The following is a 24,656-nucleotide window of genomic DNA, read 5'->3' as shown; positions in this document are numbered from 1 at the left end:
GAAACGTAAGTCTAACTAACTAAGGCGAGACAACCTTAATAATGGTTTGAAAGGAGCAAGATCAGGTGACAACCCTTTATGATAAGTGCATTCATATGTCCGAATAAAATTTCTGGGCTATCTTGCGCTTAATTGCTTTTCTTTTTTCTTTTGGTTGATGGCTTTTCATTGAGATAGGGACCCTTATGGAGGTTGGACAAAAGCCTTTCTAAGGTCTGATTAGAAGGATCATCCATCCAAATTTTTTTGAGTATTATGGAATGATTTTAAGGGCTACATAGATCTTGTCTGTAGTATCTTTGGCTGCTTCAAAGGTGGAATTTCGGTCGCCTCCCTGAGATCATATTTTTGAGACAAGGGTTCTGTTTCCGAGGCAAATGTTCGCACCAAGGCCAATCCAAGGAAGTCTAAGGTCTCTCTATGGCATGTTTCTCAACCCTCCAAGACAAATCTTTTGAGGTTATCTCATGCCAGGTTTTGAATATCATTCATGCCAAGTTTTGAAGGCTTTCTCCATGAAGTAACTTGTGAGGTTTATTCACATTGTTCAAGGCTAATTTGAAGCAAGACATGAAGTTTACAAGGTTTGAATCAGAGTTTACTTAAAGGGCACATTCAAGGTCTGTTTCGACCTCCCTTTTCTGAGCTATATTTTGCTAATTGGCTGAAGAAAATTCAGACAATATTTGTGGCCAATCTCGCCTGACTTATGGACATTCTCAGCCTATCCTTGAGGTTATTTCAAGGGTTATCTTTCAGTCTTCCTAAGTTAGGGTCGAAGGCATAATTTTCGCTAATCAAGGTCATGATTAGGACTGAGTTTGAATTTGTTTCAAGGGATTTTGACAGTGAATTTGTTGAGCAAAGCTGCAAGGATTGTTTATGTGAGGGTTGTTATCTTGGTCCTAAGGGTTTGTGAAACCCTAGAACGTGACCAAGAATGCTGAATGCTAGTAAGAGTGTGTACTTGGTAGCATGAAAATGTCATTAGCTGGATAACTCAAGGATGAAGAAACCCTAGCTCATGTAATTCATGCAAGGAAGGAAAGGAAAACTACATGCATTAGTAACTGATGATGAGGATGAGGATGAGCATTTTCTAGCTTGATTAGTTTGCAGATGGATTTCAATGATTTCTGCAAGAAGGCAAGGATCAAGAGGGAGTTGACAATTCCCTACAATCCTCAGATCAAAAGATAAGTACTTCATATCTTTTCTTCCTTGATTATTATTATTTTTAGTTAGCCTCTTGTCTTTGTATCTTTTGCTTGGTTATAATCGTTTCTTCCATGGCCTCCTAATGAGGTTTGCAGGTACATCGTAAAGGCTGCCAAGGCTCTGATAATAGATGGAAGCATCAGGTAGAACGAAACAATGTTTTTGGCAAGAGGATTCTCCTAGGATCGAGCATAAACTCAGAGTGATTTGTGTTCAAGAGGGAGAAATTGTATTAACTTCTAGCACTGTGCTAGATGACCGAACGAGCTCTTAGTTCAGACGGAGTAGACAACTAGGTAGTTTGAAAGGATGCCATGATGGAGGAAATCCATTATGAAGAATGATGTGTGGAAATTGTACCGATACTTGAAGAGGATTCATTAGTGACTTCAAAGTGGATCTACAAGATCAAGCATGTGGTAGATGGCAGCATAAAGAAGTACAAAGCGGGATTTGTGACAAGAGGGTTCTCCCAGAAAGAGGGAGAGGGCTATGATGAGACATTTGCTCCAGTTGCCAGGTGTGCTTCTAATAAAATTATTATTTCTATTGCTTTTGTAATGGATAGGAGGTTACATAAGATGGATGTAAATACCAGTTTCCTCAATGGAGTGATTGAGGAAAAAGTGTACATAGAACAACCTTAGGGCTTTGAGGTACATGAGGAGGAGTCTCATATCTGTAGACTGAATAAAGCTTTGTACGAACCTTGGGCATGGTATTCTTGGATTGATGGATATCTGTTGAGTCTTGGTTGAACTTGTTATTATATGACTTGTTTCTGACGGGTGTAGAAGGATGCATGTGACGGAGGGAGCAACAATGGCAGAAGGATTTGCTTCCGTGATAAAGGGAGTAGTCAAACTTGACTTCAGTGTTAGAGGGAGTTGACCTTTGAGTTCGAGATGAAGGATCTATATTTGATGCATTACTTCCTTGGTCAAGGGAAGTATACTATTAAGATCCTTCAGATGATGAACTGCAATATTGTCAGACTAGATGCTTAGAGATAGGAAGTCTCTAAGAGCAATATGCCTTCTATGAGTGGACCATGCCAGACAACAGATATGCTTCAGTGACTAGGAAGCAACAATGGTAGAGGGAGCAGTTAGGATTGCCAGAACAAGCTCTGTTTCAAAGGGAGCACCTAGTCAAGGTGACCAAAAAGCAGCGATGGTGATGGATTCAATGAAGAAAGCTAGTCAGTTTATGATTGAGCTGAGGCATGCGACACAACATGTGTTGAAATACTGACATGGTATAGTTGGATATGGATTGAGATACTTCTCAAATGATGAAGTACAATTGTAGGGATATACAAATTCAGATTGAGTAGAGAGTGCAGAAGACAGGAAGAGCACATCAGGATGTTGCTTTAGTTTGGGTTCTGCTATGATATCCTAGATGAGTAGGAAGCAAACATCTGTCACACTTAGCACTACAAAGGCTAAGTATATTGTAGCTAGTTTCACGAGTTGTGAAGCAGTGTGGCTTTAGAAGCTTCTCGCAGGATTGTTTGACTAGAGGCTGGAGATGACTGTGATGACAGGTTGAAGTACATTGAGATCAAGTACTGAGACATGGTACAAAGGGAGCAATGATGCTCTTATACATTTCCACGAATGAGGAGGTTGCTGACATTCTCACAAACCTCTGTCCTAGGATGAAGTTTGTTCACTTCAGGCACAAGCTTGGAGTGGTTGAGAACTCTTCCCTTAGAGGGAGTGTTGATGTTGGAGCATCAAGGGGCATATATTCTCCCTAGGTTAAGGGTTTTGATTAGGTTAAGGGTATTGACCAGGAACCATGTAATGTGGCTAGGGAGATTGGCCAGAGAGCATCAGGGCTCAGAGTGCTCACCAGGATAGAAGGTTCTAATCATATTGCCAAGGGTTACTTGGCTAGTGGGTAGTGTGAGTGGCCCATAGCATCAAGCAAGTGTTTTACCATTTAAGTATGATGTGACGACATGAGGGAATGGTAAATTGGCCTAGGGTTTCACCATTGGTTAGGGATACTGACCTGGTTCCAAGTGACAACTTGGATAGTTGGTGACCTAGGACTAGGCTTGTATTTACTCCAGTTAGGGGGTACCTGACCATATTGCCAAAGGGTGTTTGGCTAGTGGGTGACTAGATCCATTTGCAAAGGATATTTGACTAGTGGGTAACTAGATCCTTTGCATGATGCTGATGCAGGATGCTTTCCACATGGTTCTAGGATAGAACATGAAGTGGATGGATACATTAACATAGTGGGCTCATTCAATATTTTCTTGGGATGGAGAAATTGTTCAGTGAAGAGGACATCTGAGGAAGTCAAGGTAAATACCTCCCTACCTAAGAGGGAGTGTTGATTTTCGGTAGCTGTGGTTGGTATTCCCCAACTACAAGTTGGCCCATGAAAAGGAGGGAAAATTAAAATTTTAAATGCGAATTTAAATGATTAGGTTGGCCCTAAAGTATAGGTCGACCTAGCATAAGAAGACGTGCCTCTTGGGCACCTCATGACCATTATAAATACAAACTCAACCTCCCTCATTTGGCATCAATTTCGGATTATCATCACAACAACTATTCTTCTGTTCACATGTGCAAGAGAATAATTCTTCTGAAGCTTGATCTAGTTTGTGGAGATCTATTTGGCCAACATTGACCGAGATTCTTTTGATCTATTTGACAGAGTTCTAGGCAATGTTTGACTGTAGGTTGACCAGTTGCAGAAGGGCCGACTTTCACCTTGTTTGACCAAAAGTTGATCAGTTGTAGCAGGGTTGGATTTCACCTTGTTTGACTGCAGGTTGACCAATTGTAGGAGGGTTGATTTTAGCCCTAGTTTGACTTATGCTGGATCTTTGGTTTCGGTTGACCAAGTTTGACTTAAGAATATCAGATTGTACTTCTGCTGAATTGAATGATTTCTCCTAATAAAAGTTTGTTGGGTTTTTCTTGAGGTTGGGTTTTCCCAGGATAAATTTGTGTCTCTTTTGTGCTTGGCTGTCTTTTTATGATCCTACTATCATTATTGCATTACTGTTGAGATTTTCTATGTATAATTGCTTAATGATGTATGTGACATAAGTTAATTTGTTTAAGAAATCATTGGAAAGTGATTATCAAATTGGAAGATTAGATTTCTCCAAGAAATTCAATAGAAAGGAGGAGTGTTGATGGAGAGGATTTTGCTATAGCAATGCAAGAATTGCATGAACAGGTAAAGAAACAACTACAAGACAACAACAATGAATACAAGCAAATTTGAAGAAAAGAAAAGTTAATTTTGAAGTTTGAGACTTAGTGTTGGCACATCTTAGAAAATGAAAGAGGGATTACTATAAACTAAAGTTGAAAAAGATTGGACCTTGTAAAATTGTGAGGAAGTTTTCTGTAAGTGCATATGAAATTGAACTACCACCTAACATTGGAATATCTTCAATTTTCAGTGTTACAAATTTATATCCTTACAAATAATGTGAAGTAGAGAATTTGAAAGATGCAACTAATTAAACAATTCAGTGGGAAAAACAGTCACCTACAGTAAAACCATTACAAATTGAAACAATTTTGGATAAGAAGGTTGTTAAAAGGCCAACGGGCAAAGAATATTTTAAGTATTTGGTTAAGTGAAAGGACCGTGTAAGATGCTACATGGGTGATTGCCATAGAGATACAAAGGCATGGCAACAAAGATGAAGACCTCATGAACAAGTGTCGAGTTTGATGTAAGAACGTCTCTCAAAATTAGCTTTTGACCTCCAGAAGGTCGAACAAATCTTTACTAAAGGGAGTTGATTCCCTTAATATAGATCTAAAGATAGGGTGCGATTTAATAAATGAATTGTCTTTCCAAATTAGGATGTAATTGTTGTTTACAACAAAGATTGGTTCGATGAATAGTATTTGTTAAGATTATATGTTAATAATAGTTGATTAGATCCATTTTTAGTAGATCTTGATCGATTATTCTCATTGTGCATATAAACACAATTTGAGCTCGGGGTTTACAAAAATAAATGAAGATTGAATGGTTTAGAAATCAAATTTGATATTTATCTCCCATGTGAAGGATGTCCCATTGAAAAAGAGAGATTCTTTTTGCTAATGAAGCCATGCTTGCAGAGTATGATACATGTAAGTATTGTTTTTCCTCTTAAAGGTTCAAACTCCAAATTTCGAGTGGAAAAGTTTTGCGTTTCAACTGTTGGGCAATTTACCCCTAAATTCTATCATCAAAGTTTCCTAAATGTGAGGAATTTAGCTCTTCCAAATTACACGGAGGGTAGATTGAATTAACTTTGATTATTATGTGGTGTATGTGCAGTAGATGGAAGATTTGGATCATTTCAGAGTTAAAAAGTGCATGTGGTTTAGTATCTGTCGGGCCTAAGAAGCCACCTTTTATGTGGGTTTAGTTTACCACAAGGGATTCATTTTAGAGCAATTGAATTATGATTGAAACCATTTGTTTGTGCCTCCGAAAATACTTTGTAATAAGGTTCTGCTCATGTTGAAAGGACTGTGCTTAGCATGATGGAGGTTAGAAGCTAAACTTGGATATTTATGTATAGTGCTTGGTCATTACATGAGTTTTCAGAAATCGGTTAACGAGGAAGAAACATCAATAGTGTCAATACTAAGGGATCTGATAAAATGCAACGATAGAAATCATTTGAAAAACCCAAAGATTTAGATCACAGTTTGAAGTAGTCTATGTGTGGAAGCTTTTCCTTTCACCTGCACTAGAAATTAGTCAATGACAAGTGGAATGAGAAAGGGAGAGGATTATGGCTTTTATAAGCTTTAATCCTTGTATAGGGTGTGGGGGCTATTGGGGTCTTCTCATAGGCCCCGATTAAAAAATTGGAAAAATAATTAGGTGTATTCCACTTATATAGGGAGTTTGCCCAAGAAAACTCAAGTTGAAAGTGTTTCTAGGAGCACTGGGGAGCATACTGCCTCAAGTCAACAAGTGTTCCTCTAAAAAAGCTCCCAAGTGGGAGAATGTGTGTCCCAGGAGAACTCCCTCTCAATACATGTTTATGGAGCAAGAGCAAATGGGGTAGGAACTCACCATGCAATAGTGATATGTATGTTTATATCATTTGAAAATACTCATTAATTTTTATGTTGTTTAAAATAATAAAGATAACCTACTTTAGTATTAGCTATATGGGTTATTAGAATTCTTTCAGTTTCTTATTTTCTATTGGTTAACGAACTTTACGTTAAGATGAAGTATTTTTCAGTTACTAATACTTTTTTGTTAGTTAATGGAGTTTTATATAAGGCAGTGTTATGAGAATCAGACTGATCATGGAACCAATTGACCCCAAAAACATGAATAGGAAAAAATCCAGACCAAAAAACTAGTCACTAAAAATACATAAACTAGCAATTGTCCCAAAAGGTACAAAGAGAGGCCGATAGGATTATTAAATTAGAATTGTTGAATTTCTCTAGAAGAGATGTTGGTTCAAGCCTACAAGGAGCAAAGAGATTTGATGTTTGGAGTTCTATGCTTTTTGGACACCATATTCCTTTAAATACAACTTAATTTTTTAGAAAAGTTCAAGCCCAATGCAGTTCTGCCGTGCGGGAGTGCAAAAGCAATCTCCTATAAAAATGGACCTCTATATCTAAAAACAAGATCTTAGCCATGAGGAAAAAGAATAGAAAGATCTGAGGACCATAAAGCCACAGCCATGAGGATATCATAGCCTACTGGTGCTGTCTGATGAATGAACCGTGAAGGGGGAAAGCTCTGGTCCGTGACAACTGCTTTCTTTCACACAACTACCGAAGGGAGAAGAGAAGCAAACAGGACATCTAGAATAAGGCTGGAAAGAAGAACTCAGATCAGCTCTGTGTATTAAGACAGCAGCAAAATCTTACTACCAAAACCTGGTAACAGAGCCTTTTGATATCTCAAATCCCGATAGCAGACTAAACATGGGTCTTCATCCAGGAAGAACTGAGATCAGTTGTGTACTCAAAGGAAATAGGGCCTGTTGGTTTCCCTATTGATTTCTACCAAAAACTGTGGCACATTATTAGTAGGGACCTTTTAGCAGCTGCTGAGGAATCTAGGGTGTCTGGAAAGATACTGAAGGATATCAATTCACCTTTTTCTACACACTCAAAAGTAGAAAGTAGAAATGGGGAAAGATTTTATTTAGGTTCATCCAAAAATAAAATAACAAAGGGGATTCAAGCAAGAACCCTCCATACAAAACAGTACCCAGAAGAACAAATGTGTCAGGAAAACAGTGAAGGTTTTGAATTCAGTTTCAAATTTTAGAATAGAGAAAACAAAATAACTTATGAGTTCACTTGACCTTCACTGCCAATTTTGGTTAAGAAGTAATTGAGCACCCAAAGATCATCCAATTGTACACAGTGTCTCGTATAATTGTCTACAACCTCTAAAGTTCTCCTAATTGGATAGTGGTACCAGTGTCTAAGAAGAGTGACACCCTTGCATTTCTCATGAAAATGATCAAGCTGTCCTAACATAGAGAAAAACTACAAAACAACCATCATGTGACTTGCTTAACAGACATGAAACTTACATCAGAGATTGATGGGTTTTCACATATTACTTTCACTGAAATAGAGAAGAGATGGTGAGAAAGACTTGATATTATGTATTATTCTGTTTTTCAATAAGTATGGTCAGCCTTTTTTTCCTTAGTTAATGTCCATGTGGATAACAATACTAAACTTCACTGTGGCTATCCTATTATGTATCATTTTTTACTTCATTTCATGTTATCTTAGATTGAACTTTGGCATTTTCTAAGAGTTGCGTTTGCACTTCTTACGGAGCATTTTCTTCTGACTTACTGTGGATTCTTGTACATCACTCCTCGAATTCAAAGAATTTCCAACCCCCAGCTAATTTAAATGGGATCATTTTTCATAGTTGTAGCTTCTTGGCTTGGGATCATTTTTCATAGTTGTAGCTTTTTGCTTGATTAGCATGATCAGTGTCATGCCAGTTTCCTTGAAATTAGTTACAGCGTGAAGCTCAACATGAAAAAAAGGAGATACGTCCCACTAAATAAACTGATACAACAGAACAAACATAGTAAATAGTAATACAATGAGACCTCATGCATGCAGAATTACAAGAGGACTGGAAGGCTCACTTGTAACTGCCAAGCCAAGTAGATGCCATTTAATTTTCATGTGAGTCATATATATGATGAAAAGAATAAATTAAAAAGATAGTTTACCCATAAAGATATGCAGAAACCTAATTCCCAAATGGGTTAACCATCACATACATCATCCAGCTGCGAACTCCGGCATGGCATATCACCAACAGAAACCCATAAATGAATGAAATTTATCTTGTGTTGTTGAAAAAATGACAACTTGTACAAACTGCAAGTAACCATGAACTAGTCTGAAGGACAGCGCATAAATTTTCAGTAAATTATGGAATGATTTCAATTAAACGTTTTAAGTATTTCTTGTAATGCATTGGTCTCAGATACAATTGAGATTCTGAGACATTATCAGAACGTTACCTCCTACAGTTTTGCAGATTGTATTTGCGCCACAGAACAAGAAAGGTAGAGAATACAGCCGCTCATCATCAGGAGAGAACCGAGAACAGGAATCTTTGGTTATGTACCAAAACACCATGCATTCCTTGATAGGGTCATCAAACTCCACCACTGTAACAGGGAAATGCTGGTACACCCTTTCATTCAATATTTTGTGGGGTGCATCTGCCTTCAAAAGAAGTGCTTCTGACACTACCTTTGATGCACACACATTATCCAAGTCATCGCAAGAAAGAACATCTTTCAGTTTGGGAGTGGTCATGTTTGGAAAACGTATCAGTTTGCAAAGGTTACTGCCCAAGATTTCTCTCCTTTGTTCAGGACTTGGATAATGTTTTCTGGCCCAACTTATGACAAAATCATACAGTGCATCTTCTGATTGAACTCTCAATTCATCACTTGACAGCACAACCTCGATGCCGGCCAAAGGAAGATCCAAAAGCTCTTCAGAATGCCTGAAAATCATGATCAGGACATAACAGATTGATTAGTTTGAAGTACATCAGGGATGAATGAGAAATCTTCCACGAGAGAGTCATATCAGCAATGCAAATTTTGTTTCATATATATATATATATATTCTCTTCAGAATTTTCAGAATTCTGTAAAATTTGGATAAAGATAATTTTAGCCAAATTTGAAATTAATCTTATTTTATAGTATTTATTTTTTAAAAGTTATATAATAAATTCACTATTATTTGCACGGAATTTGTGCATAAAAGTTTTTTCTAGAAAAAATCTAGTGACAAAAAATACTTTCTTTTTAACAAAAGTTAAATTGATATTTTCTGAAAAACTTAAATAACCAATTAAATCATCTATTCTATTCTATAAAACAATATTAATAAACTATATCAAAAAATTTATAAATAAACTATATCAAAAATTTTATAGCTTCTCTCTAATTCTATTAACAAATTGTGTTATGTAATAAGAAAAATAAAATAGTTAATTCTTCATATGACAGTAGGTATAAAATTACAAACAGAAAAGAGTCCCAGTTTTTAAAAATCATATAAAATAAAAAATGCAAAATCTAGAAGTCAGGAGAAATTAGAAAGTCAATGGCAACTTACTTTTCATATAACCTAATCCTGATGATACTTCTTAGAAATTTTTTTTTTAAAAATAATTGTAATAAGAAACTTACTTTTCAATATAACCTAAATGTTCGACAAGAAACTTCTCTGCAGACTCTTTTAATGACTGTCTATTCTATAAAACAATATTAATAAACTATATCAAAAAATTTATAAATAAACTATATCAAAAATTTTATAGCTTCTCTCTAATTCTATTAACAAATTGTGTTATGTAATAAGAAAAATAAAATAGTTAATTCTTCATATGACAGTAGGTATAAAATTACAAACAGAAAAGAGTCCCAGTTTTTAAAAATCATATAAAATAAAAAATGCAAAATCTAGAAGTCAGGAGAAATTAGAAAGTCAAAGGCAACTTACTTTTCATATAACCTAATCCTGATGATACTTCTTAGAAAAAAATAAAATTAAAAAACATTGTAATAAGAAACTTACTTTTCAATATAACCTAAATGTTCGACAAGAAACTTCTCTGCAGACTCTTTTAATGACTGCACTCTGTGATTTGTAAGCATATTTTGTGGGAGCTGTAAATAATGCAATGCGGAGTCTGTTGTCATTGATGACTGCAACTCCCTGAGGCAATAATCAACACATCTTGTGACATCCATCTTGAGCGCAAGAATCAACACATCCAACACCTCAGCAGTACAAGGCAGTTGAAGTGTTCCTCTGCAATTTTAAATACAGCACCACAACAATTCTTCAGAGACTAAATTGAAACCTAATCTGAAGAACCAATTTAAAACCGTATTCCAAATTGTATAATAGTTTTGGCAAGTACGATTGAACATACCTGAACAACGTATATGAAAAGTGAGATGTCGATTCTCTAGTTCCAGCTTGTCATCTGTGAAAAGCTTAAACTGGGACAGAAGTATGGTATTCAATCATTTCCAATCGCAATTCTAAGGCCTGCACCGCTTCTGCTGCATGAAGCCCATGTAGATCTAACTTCCAAATGTCCTTATGTTTTTCATTTCTAAGTTGAAGAATTTCTGCAGCTGCCTTAGCATTTAGTTTATCTGCAGCCAAATGTTCCTCTTTTGATTTTAGAGAAATATTCCTAGCAGTGCTGTGATCGCCTCGCAAATAAGCTCTTTCAGCTTCCCTTGAATGTCGATTTGCAGCCCTGCTTGAAAACAAGCGATGATAATATATGTTCATGCCTTCCCAATTATCAGTAATGATCACCTTAAAAAAATTCAATGGACTTCATGGAAATAGGCTGGCAAAATATACCTGAGCATCCGCAATGCTTCCTTTCGATGTTTCAAATATACATCATCTTCCTCCCATTCTGGCTCAGGGGTAGCAGTTGGCATGTGTCCTATTGAAACTGTCACATGTAAATTTTCAAAACCCAAGGACTCAGGCAATAGAGGGCCACCTCCTTCAGAACTCTGATCAGGTAGAGAATTCTCAACAGCTTCAGATGCATCAGAGGGATTTGAATTCTCCGGCAATGTCATCACAGCCATAGACTCCAGGGAAGCAGAGGCTTGTTCAAGCTCATAATTAACAGCCACTAAAACATCCTCTATCAGGGTCTCATCAGCCCAACCATACAAGGCCTTCAGTTTCTCTACTGCAACCTTTTTCTGATTTGCATCATCTGTCACGCCCTGCAGCATAGCAGTGCTAGCCAGGGTTGTATTAGGATAAGGATCAATCAATTTCTCTGGCCTAACAACAACTTTTTCTATTAATTGAGAAAATCCTTTCCAGGGTTTGCCTCTAGAATTTGGAGACATAAAGGAAATATTTTCGTGCCGCACCACAGCCGAGACATCATTCTATCTTTCAGATAATTCTTGTCCATAACAGAACCCTGACTTGGCTTTCTCTGGAGATGATTAGAAGAGGACGAGGTTGGAGGAAAAGGTGGGAAAGGGACCACGTCAGCCTTAGGAACCCCACCCCGCTGTTGGGCATCAAAGGAAGCCCATCCTGGAACCTTAACCCTTTGCCGCGGTGGTCGGATGGACCTCTTGGGAGCACCACTGGTGCCCATCATGGAGCACTTACCTGCCGAGAAAAGTATTGTTAAAGGGAAACAGATCATTCATTAATGAGGATCTTATGCACAGAATTTCAGTGCCGTACCTGGCTAAAGAACTCTCAGAGCCACCCGTCTGTACTTCCAGAGCTCCCGAAACCACGCACAGGATTTCAGAAAAACAGAGTCGCTGGATTGCTGTTGTCGATTTTGCTTTTGTCTGAAGGATTTGATGTACAAAGATGAAGAAGATGCGTTGAACTTGCATTGAGAATTGGACTGAGAATCCATTAACAAAGCGCGTGAGCTCTGAGAAATTTTGACCCCCCTCAAGAATTGCAGGCTGAGAACAGACCCAAATCGAATTGCTCTCGGCTCTTGCCGTGTTGCTATAGAAAAAGGAGCAGTTGGATTTCTGCGCGAATATATACACGGCGCTATACTAACCTACTAACCTCTAAACCCTATCGAATGTAGAGGGAGGAGTTTGTTCAGACAGGTGCGTGCACCTGGACTTGGGATTGTGCTGCACGCAAGTGCTGTCCTGGAACTCCGGCGTAAAATGGGTAACAACTGACTGTAAAATCGGCTGCAGAAACCACTCTTTAAATCAATGGTTGAAAGTGGGTCTAATTTGATCGAACGGAGCAGAGTACGGCATAAAATGGGTAACCACCTACTGTAAAATCGGCTGCAGAAACCACTCTTTAAATCAATGGTTGAAAGTGGGTCTAATTTGATCGAACGGAGCAGAGTAAATAGGACGACGAAAGTCTGTTTCAAAGGAAGGCCTATCGGCCTAAATATTCAGTTTTTCTAAAAAAGCATATATATTATTCATGAGCATCCATATGAATCCAAAACATTATACACAAATATGCAAAGTTTCTAGTATATATAGCAAATAAGGGTGCGTATAACGAAAATAGCATTGAGTGCAATTCATCTTTGAACCAAACATATAGCAACAAAGAGGTTTTGAATGGCCTCCAGAGTCCAAAAACAAATCATGCTACATGAAATAACTACGTATCATCAAACCCTGCCTATATTGGGATCCTCATTGTCAATATCACCCTCTAAGCATTAAAATAAGATAGAAAAAGCTTAACATGCCAAATTCATGATTTTTGCATGAACTAAGGTCATGAAAAAGGAGTTCAACAATTAATGCCACTGGCATCGAGGTACATAGAGGGTATATTGTGGAACTAAGGTCATTTGTCAGATTGGGTGGTTCCACGAGTTCTGGTCCAATTCTGATAATACTAATGTAAAGTTTAGTTATATTGCATGCAAAATACAAAGAAGCTAAAGTGGAATCATCAATGATAAAATTGTTCCTAGGCATTACAATAGGCATCTTTTGGGGAATGTGTTAATGTAAGTAATCTATAAAATACTCTGTTACACGAGAAATGCTCCCAAGAGTTGGGAAACCCGTTCCAATGGTTCCCGTGCTCCCGGGAGCTTTGGAACTGGGAACGTTCTCTTTTTAGCGGGAGCTCCAATGGGAGCTTGGGAAAGTTCTGCGAGCTTTGAAGACTGTTTTTTTGGAGTTCCGACGTTCCTTGGGGTTGGGGAATACAAAGCCTGTAGAGAAATATGCTAAACTGCCCACAAAACATGAGCCTAAGTTGAAGCCTTTGCAGGAAGAAAGGCCAAAGACATCCTTTACACCGATATCCTTAATTGAGAAACTGGAGCAATCTCTTGATGGGTTAAGGAAGTGTGTGGCACCTCAATGTAAGGGCGATATCTGGGATGTCATGCTGATGAGTATTTCTTTTGTTGTTTATGTATATATATCGCAAAAGATTGTGTGTGCATATTGAATGTGGCAGTGAACGCTTAAACATTAGCGCTGCTTTACTTTTTCTCTTAAGAATAACTAGAGAAACATATGTGAAACTGTTCCTTTGTTTTTTTAAGCCAGATTGTTTAAAAGACTCGTCATGTGTCATAATGAACTTGGCATTTTAATATTTTATATATATAAAAGGGAGAGACTCAAAAGAATCGTCATGTGTCGTAATGAAGTTAGCATTTTAATATTTTATATATATAAAAGAGAGAGACTCAGGGAGAAAGACACCCAAAGAATATATTTATATATAAGAGAGATTATATATTTATTATTTATATATTTAAATTGATTTTAATATTTGAATATTTTGATTGAATATTAATTTTGATTATTATATAAATTATATAATTAAATAATTTTTATTTTTATATATATATATTTTTATTACATATTATTACTGCTCATGATTGGTCGTTTCCTGTAAATTTTAGGGAAACCTCTAACGATTCCCGACACCTGTACCCAAGTTCCCAACGTTCCCACGTTCCAGAAACTCATGCAACATAGATAAAATACTATCTTTGGCAAAGAGCAGTGTACATACTGACCTTGGAGTTTTGCTTGAATTGGCATTCATGCCTTCTCAATAAAGTTGTGATCTTTATGTGCTCCAATTTCCAAATATTTAGGTGTTGTTACTACTATTGGGATTTGCCATATTGTTAGTAGTCTAGAATCTGATATCTAATGTACTGTTGAATATTGTTAGATAATCAATGTTATTAGCATTACTGAACTTACAACTATTAGTGCTGATTTTTTGCTGCTACTAATTTTGCTTGTTGTTTACCACTGTTACCACCAAAGTTATCAAAATTGTCCACACCGACATGTAGGGTTGGTAATGGGGGGTTTCAGAGTGGAATTGGTGGTTCCAACCAGAAATGGCTGGCTTCCTTACAATGTCATAAGGAGGCGGTTGGAGCCTGTTGCGACACAATCTAGCAGGGGTCCTAGGAAAGGTACCTAAGGGACAACTACTAGACCAAATGACAACAATGCGACAAAGACCCTGTCACCTCAGTTAGTGCCCCCTACTATTTATGGATTTTCACCAATGGGAGGAGTCCCGATATGAAGGAATTCATTTGTAATGATAGGATCTAGATCTAGGTATGAAGTGATTTCCAAGGCCCATTCAAAGAAGAGGCTCAATTATGGCTTGATGAAAGAAAAGCTCTCCAAGAAAGACCTAAGAGGAGAGTCAAGGCCTAGGGTTATAAATATTCAATGATGATGAGTATATCTAGGATCAAGACTTCTAAGGTGAGGTAAGACCTCTCTAGGGGCTTTGCAAACCAATTCCTTTTCAAAATAGGGTTTTCCTTCCACTAGAGAGACCTAGAAAGAAATACAAGTGAGACGTAGGGTTTTTGAGTAATCGTGGGAGGAAATCCTCCAATATGATCATTGGGTCTAGCAAGGGAAGAGAAAGGGTCAAGAATGATTGACTTCCTTTGAGTTTTATGTGCAAATGACCCTCAAAAAGACCTCTCAACCTACGACATTGAAGATAATCTTCCAAAATCAGTGTTAGCGCTTGAGTTTTCTCCAAAGATGGAGACCACTAGAGGAGACACCAACACAGATGTTTATCCAAATGGTTTTGAAGGACAACTCCTCTAATGCAATTCACAGGCAACCCTAGCTAAGCCATCTAGGAGAGGGGCCGAAAAATTTAAGAGGAGAAAAAGAGAAGGAAAATAAGGGTGATCACCAAATTTTCTTGGACCAATGCCTTACCCTTGGGCTATGGAGTCTATGTGATTCGAAATTTCACTAAATCCTTCCTCAAGGAGGCTAAAACACGATCCCCTAGCACCTACTTTTCAACAATTACCCACCCAAGATCTATGGACTTTTATGGAAGAAAAACAAGTTTCAATCCACTAGGAATATTCATCTACTTGTTATTCAATGAGTAACATGTGCAATTTCACAATCTAACAATCTTCACAATGATTTTCAATAAATTAGGGCATAAAAGAACTAGCTAATTGCAATAATTCCACACATTAGACATTATTCATGAAAAATCTTCAAGAAAATCACTTACAAGATAACAAGAGATATATCCAATCCAAGATCAAGAAAGCAACTCCAAGAGAAAGCGAATTTAGCTCCCAAAAATATCGAAATGCATCAAGAGATCTCCAATAGACATCCAAGGAAAAAGTGCAAAATTCTCCAAGAGAAAATAGATCTAAGTGTGATGATGATGATCTCTCACAATGGGAGAGATCTAAATATATATGGACCTTTATCCTATTCGTATTAGCCTAAGATGCCCCAAAAGTTATTTTAATAACGTATCTTTGGTGGCAAGCCCACCAAGTAGCTCATAAAGTGAAGAATAAGGCATCCAAAGTGAGGCCAAAATGAGGAAATAATGGTGTAGGAGGGCCGTTGGAGGGCCTCATTGAGTCCTCAAGGTGCCATAATGAGAGTGAGGGTCCCATGAATTATAGTCAAGAAGGGGGGGGGCTTGATCTGCAAGTAAAACATTATGCGGTGCTCCAAAGTGGTTATGGAGCACAAGTAGTGGTCTCATGGTCTCCTAATGAAACATAAGCCTGTAGACTGCTCCAAATTAAGGCACAGAAGATGGTGCTTGCTCCCCCATGTCGGATGAGACAAACCTCCCTTGGGCCTCGGATCAACTGCTAAACCCTGTATATACTGCTAAGTCGGTTGGGGAAACTACTGGTCCAAGTGCATAATCTTGCATGTAATGTGGGGCAATGAACAAGCTGTTGAAGGTGCTGAGGCTTCCCATGGCATGAGATAATGCTTTGTCACATAATGGAAACCCATGGCTCTCAACACTTCCCCTACAAGTTGGGCCCCAGTTAAGTTGCCCAACCCATGATGAAACCACCTGCCAATGCTGTATAAGATCTAATGCATCTCCTTACCTTCAGGTACAACAATTCACTAATGCATCTAAGTGAATCAAGCTTGTTAGTCAAGGGCAGAAATGAAACTTCATAGTGGGTTTCTCTTCCAAATTTGGGGTTTTGAGCATGTAATGGTGTTATCTCCTTAGGTAGGAGTGGTTAATAAACAACTAGGTGTTCCTAGCCATAAAGGGAAGGACATGTCCAAGGTACATCCTTCAAGTGGTAAGTGTCATGTGAATAATGATGAGGTGGATTGCGACATAGGGGTCTCAAGGCCAAATGACATGGGCTCAAGGGTGGTAATGGCGAGGGATGTCCACATATTTGGTTGTATGAATGTAGGAGGGAGCAATCGTGGTACATGAGTTACCCCGGCCTTTGTTTTTCCACTCTTCTTCATTTGCCTTTTGCCTTTTATTGATTTTTCTTTTATTTTACTGCTTGGGGCTCTAGGGGATGAGAACATAGTGTGTATGATATAGTAGTGATTACCCCATTTAGGTGGGGCAGTTCATCGCCCACTAGGGGTTGGGGCATACATGGGTTCCTTAATGATGCAAGGGGAAACCATAGGGGCCCTAGGAACCAGGGTGATGACCATAATGATAAATGGTAGAGCTCATGTTTGGCTTTTGCCACATGCTAAATTTTATTGTCTCGACCATCTTTTGCATTTTGTGGTTTTATTTCCTTTTGTATGTGGCCATATTATGCTTTTATCTTTTCTTTTTAGCTGCATCAACCTTCGAGGCATCTTTCCAGGCCTGACCTAGACATGTGGAAAAGGGGAGGGGGAGTACCACAACCTTGTGGACCTAGAGGGGGAGGATGATGAAATAGGGCATGTAATGTGCAGAGGGGAGTGATTAATGTGGAATGGGAAAATGAGACCATGCTACCAAAATCAGGGTTTCCAAAGTAGTGCCCATCCTAAAGTTATAAGCTAGTAGGGAGATCCCACAGTACCAGGGTTGAGGATTAACCCGCCCAATTAAGGTAAGGGAACAAGACTACAATCAAAACCCTTCTCCTTCCAAGTCAGCCAATAATCCATACCTAAGTGTGCCCAAAAAAAACAAGCAAGCAAACGATTGCATAATGAAAGACATACCTTTAGGATTGGATGGCCCACCTTCAAACATACGATCTCGACAAATGGGCAAGGGGACATATGACTGGCTCAGGGAGCGGAGACAGCTGGCACAACATCGGCTACACTGGTGGCTGTTAGGGGCTACTGGTTGCGGGCTTAAGACAAATCTAGGAGAAAAATTCTCCTATGCGGTCAACCACTGGTGGTGGGTAACAGAGCCTACTTAAACCACTTTAAAAAAAGGAAAAAATTAATAAAAAATAGAATCCTAAACCCTAAAATTAATTCTAAACCCATCCCCTTTTTATTTAATGAAGGCCCCCCTCTCTTTTTGTCACACACCCTTCACTTGATCAATTTAGAATTTTGACTTGGTGTTCATCTTCATTCAACATCATTCTTCTTGCTGGTTTTGAGTGCTTCTTGGGCTGATTTGGAGTGTTAAATTGGAGATCCTTTCATTGAATTGAAGCGCCTGAGAAGATTTATAAAAGTTTAAAACTATTTCTATAGCCCTAATGTTCTTTATATTAACGTTGCTGTCTTTTTCCAAGAATTTAAGAACGACCAGGGTTTTATTTGCAGATTTAATTTTGTTGGGAACAAAATTGCCATGGTTCATAAAGACAAGAAGGTTCTGGCATGGAAGTGGATTTTTGAAGAGTATTTTGTCTGGAGTACTTCACATCTCTAAAATCTGATGCTACACTATTGCACTGCAATTTGTGCATTGATCTTTGGAGCCTTAATGCTTTTTGCTGGGTGGATCAATTATCACAAAACTGTCAGCTCACTTGGTAGAGCAGAGGACTGAAAATCCTCATTCCACTAGTTCAAATCTGGTTCCTGGCAAGGTGTCAATCTCAAGTCTCAACCCTGGACAGACAATGGAAACTACCAAGTTGGAATATGGTAGGGGTTGGGAGAGTATCTGGTGAAGCTGCGAAATGATTGAAATAGGAAGAACAAAGATGGCAAAAACACTCTGCTGGCTTGATAGGGGATAAGTTGGTGTTTTTGGGGCGCCAGGGTGTAATCCATGTGTTGAAACGACACCTAGCACATGTGGGAGGGGATGTAAAACCTTGCAATAAAGTCTTCAACGAACCAAGAGCTGAGATGAAAGGTTATTTTGATGCCCTCCAAGCAGACAAATCTACAAAATGAGGAATGCTTATGTGATTCTTTAATATGATTAGATTGTACAATAAGAGTGTAGTAGTTATTAGTTAAAACTTAAAATTTAATAACATTCTTATTTTTGGACATATGTTGCAGGAAACATGTTAGTAGGTGCATATCTGTGCGGAACCATTTTTGATATGGCCTTGAAACACATTTCAAACTGTACAAAAACATCCCATCTGTGGGAAATGTGTTTTGTATGGCCTAAAATGCATTTCAAGACCATTATCATGCATACATACAACACATTTCTGAAAACAACTCACCCCATTTTGCCTTTAATTTGATATTTGGGACCCTCAATTTTGGGGTTGATGGAAAATGACCTTGTCTACTCCAATGACTTTTTAAGACCCAGTTTTTGGCTTTTTAGCCTCATTTTTAAAGACAAAGATGTGGGATTGAGCTATGAGGAGTTTGTCACCTTGGTAATCACTTGTAAATATTAAATTCTTACAGTAAAAGTTGACATTTTCCTTTCTTTCCTTTACTATTCTTTTAAAAGTTGACATCTTCTTTTATCTTTCCTTTACTATTCTTCTGATTAAAATTTTGACATTACCATAAATTGTTTGAAGATGTTTTAAAGTTGTTCCAACCTCAGTGGGTTTCATATGGAGAAAGTAGAATTCATATCTCATTTAGAATTTACTAGATTTAACAGTTTCTGGGTTTTCAAGATTGACAGAATTGCAGTGTTTCCATTGGAGATTCTATCATGTATGAGGGTATGGGGTTGTCAGTAATCAAGAGAACCAAGCCCTCTATGTACCTGGGTGTTGGTCATGTTGATTGTTGAACTCTCACACAATCTTAGTAAAGATGGACACTTCACTGATTGGGCTTAAGCTTTTTTCTACCTTATTTTAATGCTTAGATTAGGGAGTATCGTCAAAAGTGGAGGGTGTTGACTGATCTCCTTGGAGGATTGAAGTAGAGGCAAAGGCTAGGGTGGGCAGAGGGTGCTATTGATGATGAAGACCCCAACATACTTGATGATTTTGCTGATAAGCAGTTACTTGTAGCATAATGTTTTTTTGGACTCTAGAGGTCATTTAAGGCCTTGATGCCTATGCATTTTCAGGTATGTGTTGCAATTCACACTCGTGCCATTTTGCTATATTTACCATTAGTACTTACACGCTATATACGTGAGCAGACTCGGCATATTTGTGGTCTGATGTGCATGTTATAAAATTTTGCATGTTTTATGTATTTTCTAGTAGACCTGTTCTAGTCCCGTACCAGTTAGACCTCGGTCAGTCTGGTTACTGATAATTATGCTAATGATGATGAATAATGAGATACATTTATTTATTTTTTTGATTTGATTTTGTATCGGTTTTTCAGGAGTTAGGACTCAGGATGGATTTCAGAATTCAATATTGATGTGTGATGTATCACTTGACATCTTATGTATATTATTTATTGGTTTTATTTTCATTTTATGTGGCATTGTGTTTGTTTGTTTATATATATATATAGATAAGTTTGAATATTTTCCGATATTTTCCCATAATTGCTGATAAATTATATTCTGGACCCCAAGTGATATATTTGCTGACATGATAAATGCAACATTGGTTTTTATTCTATGTTCTAACAATTTCACTTGTATTTAGCTAAGAGAGGAAGGCAAAAAGATGCCAATAATATCTTTGATATGCTTAGGCAAAGTTGCAGAAAACAAGGAACGATGTATGGGTTTCCGAAATGGGAATGCCTGTAAATGTGACCCCCCAAAGTGGATACGTGGGGGAAACACGTTATAACACATTATCTTTCAAAAAAATAAGAATGATACCCATAAATGACATTTTGGAAGGAAATCCATGCCAATAATAAATCTCATAGATGATTACATGATGCAAAATCTCATAAATTGGTCATCTTGATTAGTGCCAATCCCATACCCTCATGCATGATATACTCCAGTGGAAACATTGCAATTGTGCCAACCCTGAAATCCTGAATGGGTTATGAAATTTTACTTTCTCCATATGAAGTCTGATGAGGTTGAAACCACAATCAAACATCCTGGAACAATTAATGGAAGTATTAAAAATTAAGTTGACATTCTCCTTCATGAATTTAATATTACTGGTAATTACCAGGGTGACAAACACCCTAGAGATCAATCCCCTATCTGTGTTTTGTCCTAAAGAGTCATAGGTGCAAACAGGGTGATTTCCCATGGGTCTGATGCTCCTCATGAGCATTTAGGTGGGATTGGGTATTGGAATGCTGCCTGGGTAGGCACAGGGCTGCAGAGGAGTGGCGCCCCCCACTCGAATCTGCTCCCGGAGTGCACTCCGAGTGGGAGCGACCTGAGAGTGCACTCTTGCAATTTGGGGCAACCTAATATTCAATCCTATAGCCCTTGTACTGGTATGCAAATCATGGTAATGCTAAATTTTTAAAGTAAAAGTGACATTCTCCCATATCTTTTATTTTCATCCTTTTACCTAAACTTTCAACAATACCATGAAATGACTTAGGATGTTTGAGAGTGGTTCTGACCTCATTGGATTTCATATGGAGAAAGTAGAATTTTAGATCTCACTCAAAATTTAGCAGACTTATCAGTTTTTCAGGATTTCAGGATTGGAGGGATTGCAATGTTTCCATTGGATTTTGTCATGTACTAGGATATGGAACTTGTATTTAATCAAGAGCACCAAGCCCTCTATGTACCTTGATGTTAGTGACATTGATTGTGAAACTCCTCTATTATAACCCTATTAAAAATGTACCCATCACTCAAACAAAATCTTGACTTGACATGCTGCGTTTTTTCCATCTTATGTTAATGCTTAGAGGGTGATATTAATGACAAAGATCCCAAGATTAGGCAATGATTTTGATGATATGTAGGTATTGGTTGTAGCATATGATTTTTTTGGATGCTAGAGGCCATCTAGAGCCTATTTTGTTGATGTATTTTCAGTTCAGAGATGGATTGCACTTGATGCTATTTTGTTTATGTGCACCCTTACATGCTAAATAAACGAGAACTTGTAATTTGTGGACTTGTGGTTGATGAATCTTATAACTACTAAGATGAATGATGTTATATGGTTTAATCCATTTTTTTTAATGTTTTTTAATCACTAATTCATCATTCTACATGCTTTTGTTGACATATATGCATCAAAATATATAACAACATAAATTATATAAAATTTGCTCCCAAAATCACTCCTGACTTGGGAGCTTTTGAAAATGTCACTCACTGTTCCCACTTCCTGCTCCTGCTTCCGCTCCCAAGTAGCCATGGGTCACTGTAGGAATTTCCTGCAACATTGTGCTTATGATAAAATAATTTTATGACATTATCATTTTTTAAGATTTTCAAGTGTCTTTTGGGGGGCATCTTCGCCCACATGTGGGATGTCTCCCACTACGTAGGGTATGCCTTAGTACATCCCAGGCCATATTGGGTGCCATAGAGACATTTTAGGCTTACCCAGAACAACAACCCTATAGACTGGCTATGCATATCCATGTGGCATCAACTGTAATGCTTTGAGAATCCTTTAATGATTCATTCATTATCTAGAGTTATGGACTATCTGTTTCCTTTTTGGTGACTCTAATATTGTCTAGAACAAAATTCTTTTAGCAGATTCTAGCTTTTAGACCAGTCGAATTTGTTGAAGATCAATAATTTGTAAAGATCTCTTTTCTCTGATGATTCTGACTTTTACTGTGTGTAATGTCTCCAACTCAAACAATGAAAACTAATAGCAAATTGGCTGTCATTTCCTTGGCTTGCCCAAGAGGAAAAGGATGTAGAGCCACATTGGGTTTGGGCGCTTGCATGATAGTGCTTTGAGAATCCTTTAATGCTTCATTCATTATCTAGAGTTATGGACTATCTGTTTCCTTTTTGGTGACTCATATTGTCTAGAACAAAATTCTTTTAGCAGATTCTACCTTTTAGAGCAGTCGAATTTGTTGAAGATCAACAATTTGTAAAGATCTATTTCTCTGATGATTCTGACTTTTACTGTGTGTAATGTCCCCAACTCAAACAATGAAAACTAATAGCAAATTGGCTGTCATTTCCTTGGCTTGCCCAAGAGGAAAAGGATGTAGAGTTACATTGGGTTTGGGCGGTTGCATGTGGATTAGTGCGCATAGATAAGATTGAGTGACTGAGAGTTATTTGGAGCGCGTGCATGAGTGAGCTAAAGACTCTGAGGACACACGCACTGATTTAAGAATGAGTTGGCACTTTTCTTGGAGTTAACTACAATGCGTATCTAGAGTATCTCCACTACACTGAGTGCATGCTTCTTCTCTCCATTTCTACTTCAGTTGAACTTAAGCATACTCCCTTGGCACTCACTGCGCATGGCCATCTCATCCTAGTTCACCATCAGTTAACCAAAATGCATGGAAGAGAACTCCAAGAAGACTAGTGAGTTAACAACACACATCTCCTTGAAACCTTCTCTTAACTCTAGTGCTTGAACACTTTACTTTGGGTCATCCTCAAGTCGACAAGGCACACCTACACATCAACTTGAGTCTCACTAATGTGCATGGGTTGAAGACAGAATCTTGCATGGATAATTCGACTTCCATAGTTGATAAAAGGAGAAGGTCGCTTTGGTAGCTGTGAGCTGTATGTTGTGAGTTTTCTATTCTATGTTGTTGCAATTTTGGGCTTAAGGTTTGACAACCTTGAGTATCCCTAGTTTTAGAGACATATGGGCTCCCCCTAGTTAGAAGGGCATGTCACGGTGGAAGCGCTGTGGTTTCTGAGACCCTTGCTCAACTTTTTTTCTGGGTTGCAATCATTCATCAGGCTAGAGGTCAATTTGGAGATAAAAGTCAGAGGACAATTTCAGATATATGTTTATTTCATATTTCTAATTTTTGATATTTATATGCAAATAAAATTTCGGATTCTGCTGTGCCCTCGTTTTGGAAATATTGTTATTTTGCTAGTAATCTCTATTTGGGGATATTACAGTGGTATCAGAGCTACAAGACTTGGCAGTCTGTTTGGATTAGCATACGTGAAGGGGGTGGTCATAACCTGGAAAAATGGGAAGAAATAATGGCTGGAAATGATCAACCATTGCCATCAAGTGAGGAGGCAAAACAAATGTTCGTAGAAATGTTAAAACAACTACAAATGAATAACCTTTTTTTGAGTTAGATGGCTCAAAACATAGCAAATGGAAGAAATCTTCTCATATGGAAGGACTGGAATGTAGCAAGGTTGAAGAAAACATTGACCATTCTTCCAACAAACCTTCAGGTTCAACACAATCTAGACCTTTCATGCCTACTTTTATACAAGAGGATGAGCCTACACAAGAGGAACCTATGGAGGACAATGAGGACACTGAAATATTAGCTAAGTATCAAGCTTTGGGGGAAAATTTTCAATCAACCATCTCTTTTAAGGACTACTTGGAGGTCACAAAGCACACAAAGCCAAAGCAAAAGCAATGGAACCAAGGGAAGCAGAATTATGGGCTGCATAAGAGGTTGGGACATCTATCCTTACCAAGTTTTGATGGATCATCCAAGTGTACAACTAGGGCTTGGATTGAGAAATTGGATACTTATCTTGCCCTAAGTCAAGTTTGCTACCCTTCACCTTGAAGGAGTTGCACATGAATGGTGGTATCACGGTTTAGTGACACAAGGACATGGTGCAATAGTCTCTTATGATCAGTTTTGCACTACATTGATAGAGCGG

At 37.9% G+C, this 24,656-nt stretch overlaps 2 protein-coding genes across 3 annotated transcripts in view; one reads left to right on the top strand and one right to left on the bottom strand.

The window, feature by feature from the left end:
- LOC149158389 (rhodanese-like domain-containing protein 7) overlaps window positions 1-24,656 on the top strand; it is a 52,344-nt gene that overhangs the window by 7,779 nt on the left and 19,909 nt on the right. The gene's annotated exons all lie outside the window — the stretch shown is intronic.
- On the bottom strand, window positions 8,286-10,504 carry LOC149158390 (BTB/POZ domain-containing protein POB1-like). Its single transcript, XM_089437592.1, has 3 exons — window positions 10,329-10,504; window positions 9,941-10,000; window positions 8,286-9,243 (listed from the first exon to the last, which is right to left on the bottom strand). Exons 1-3 carry the CDS (start codon window positions 10,502-10,504, stop codon window positions 8,709-8,711), a joined length of 771 nt encoding a protein of 256 aa, XP_089293718.1. The 3' UTR covers window positions 8,286-8,708.

Source organism: Pinus tabuliformis, chromosome 5_2 (assembly GCF_031772625.1).
Source record: "Pinus tabuliformis cultivar Carrire ecotype Pingquan chromosome 5_2, CPIR1, whole genome shotgun sequence".
NCBI classification, from domain to species: Eukaryota; Viridiplantae; Streptophyta; class Pinopsida; order Pinales; family Pinaceae; genus Pinus; species Pinus tabuliformis.
This window is presented reverse-complemented; position numbering and strand designations above follow the sequence as displayed.

Excerpts from the sequence above, each read along its gene's own strand:
- LOC149158390 (XM_089437592.1), bottom strand. The coding sequence starts at position 10,504 with ATGGATGTCACAAGATGTGTTGATTATTGCCTCAGGGAGTTGCAGTCA. Across the intron at positions 10,001-10,328 it reads CATTTAGGTTATATTGAAAA|ACAGTCATTAAAAGAGTCTG; the intron begins GTAAGTTTCTTA and ends TTTATAGAATAG. Across the intron at positions 9,244-9,940 it reads CATTTAGGTTATATTGAAAA|GCATTCTGAAGAGCTTTTGG; the intron begins GTAAGTTTCTTA and ends CATGATTTTCAG.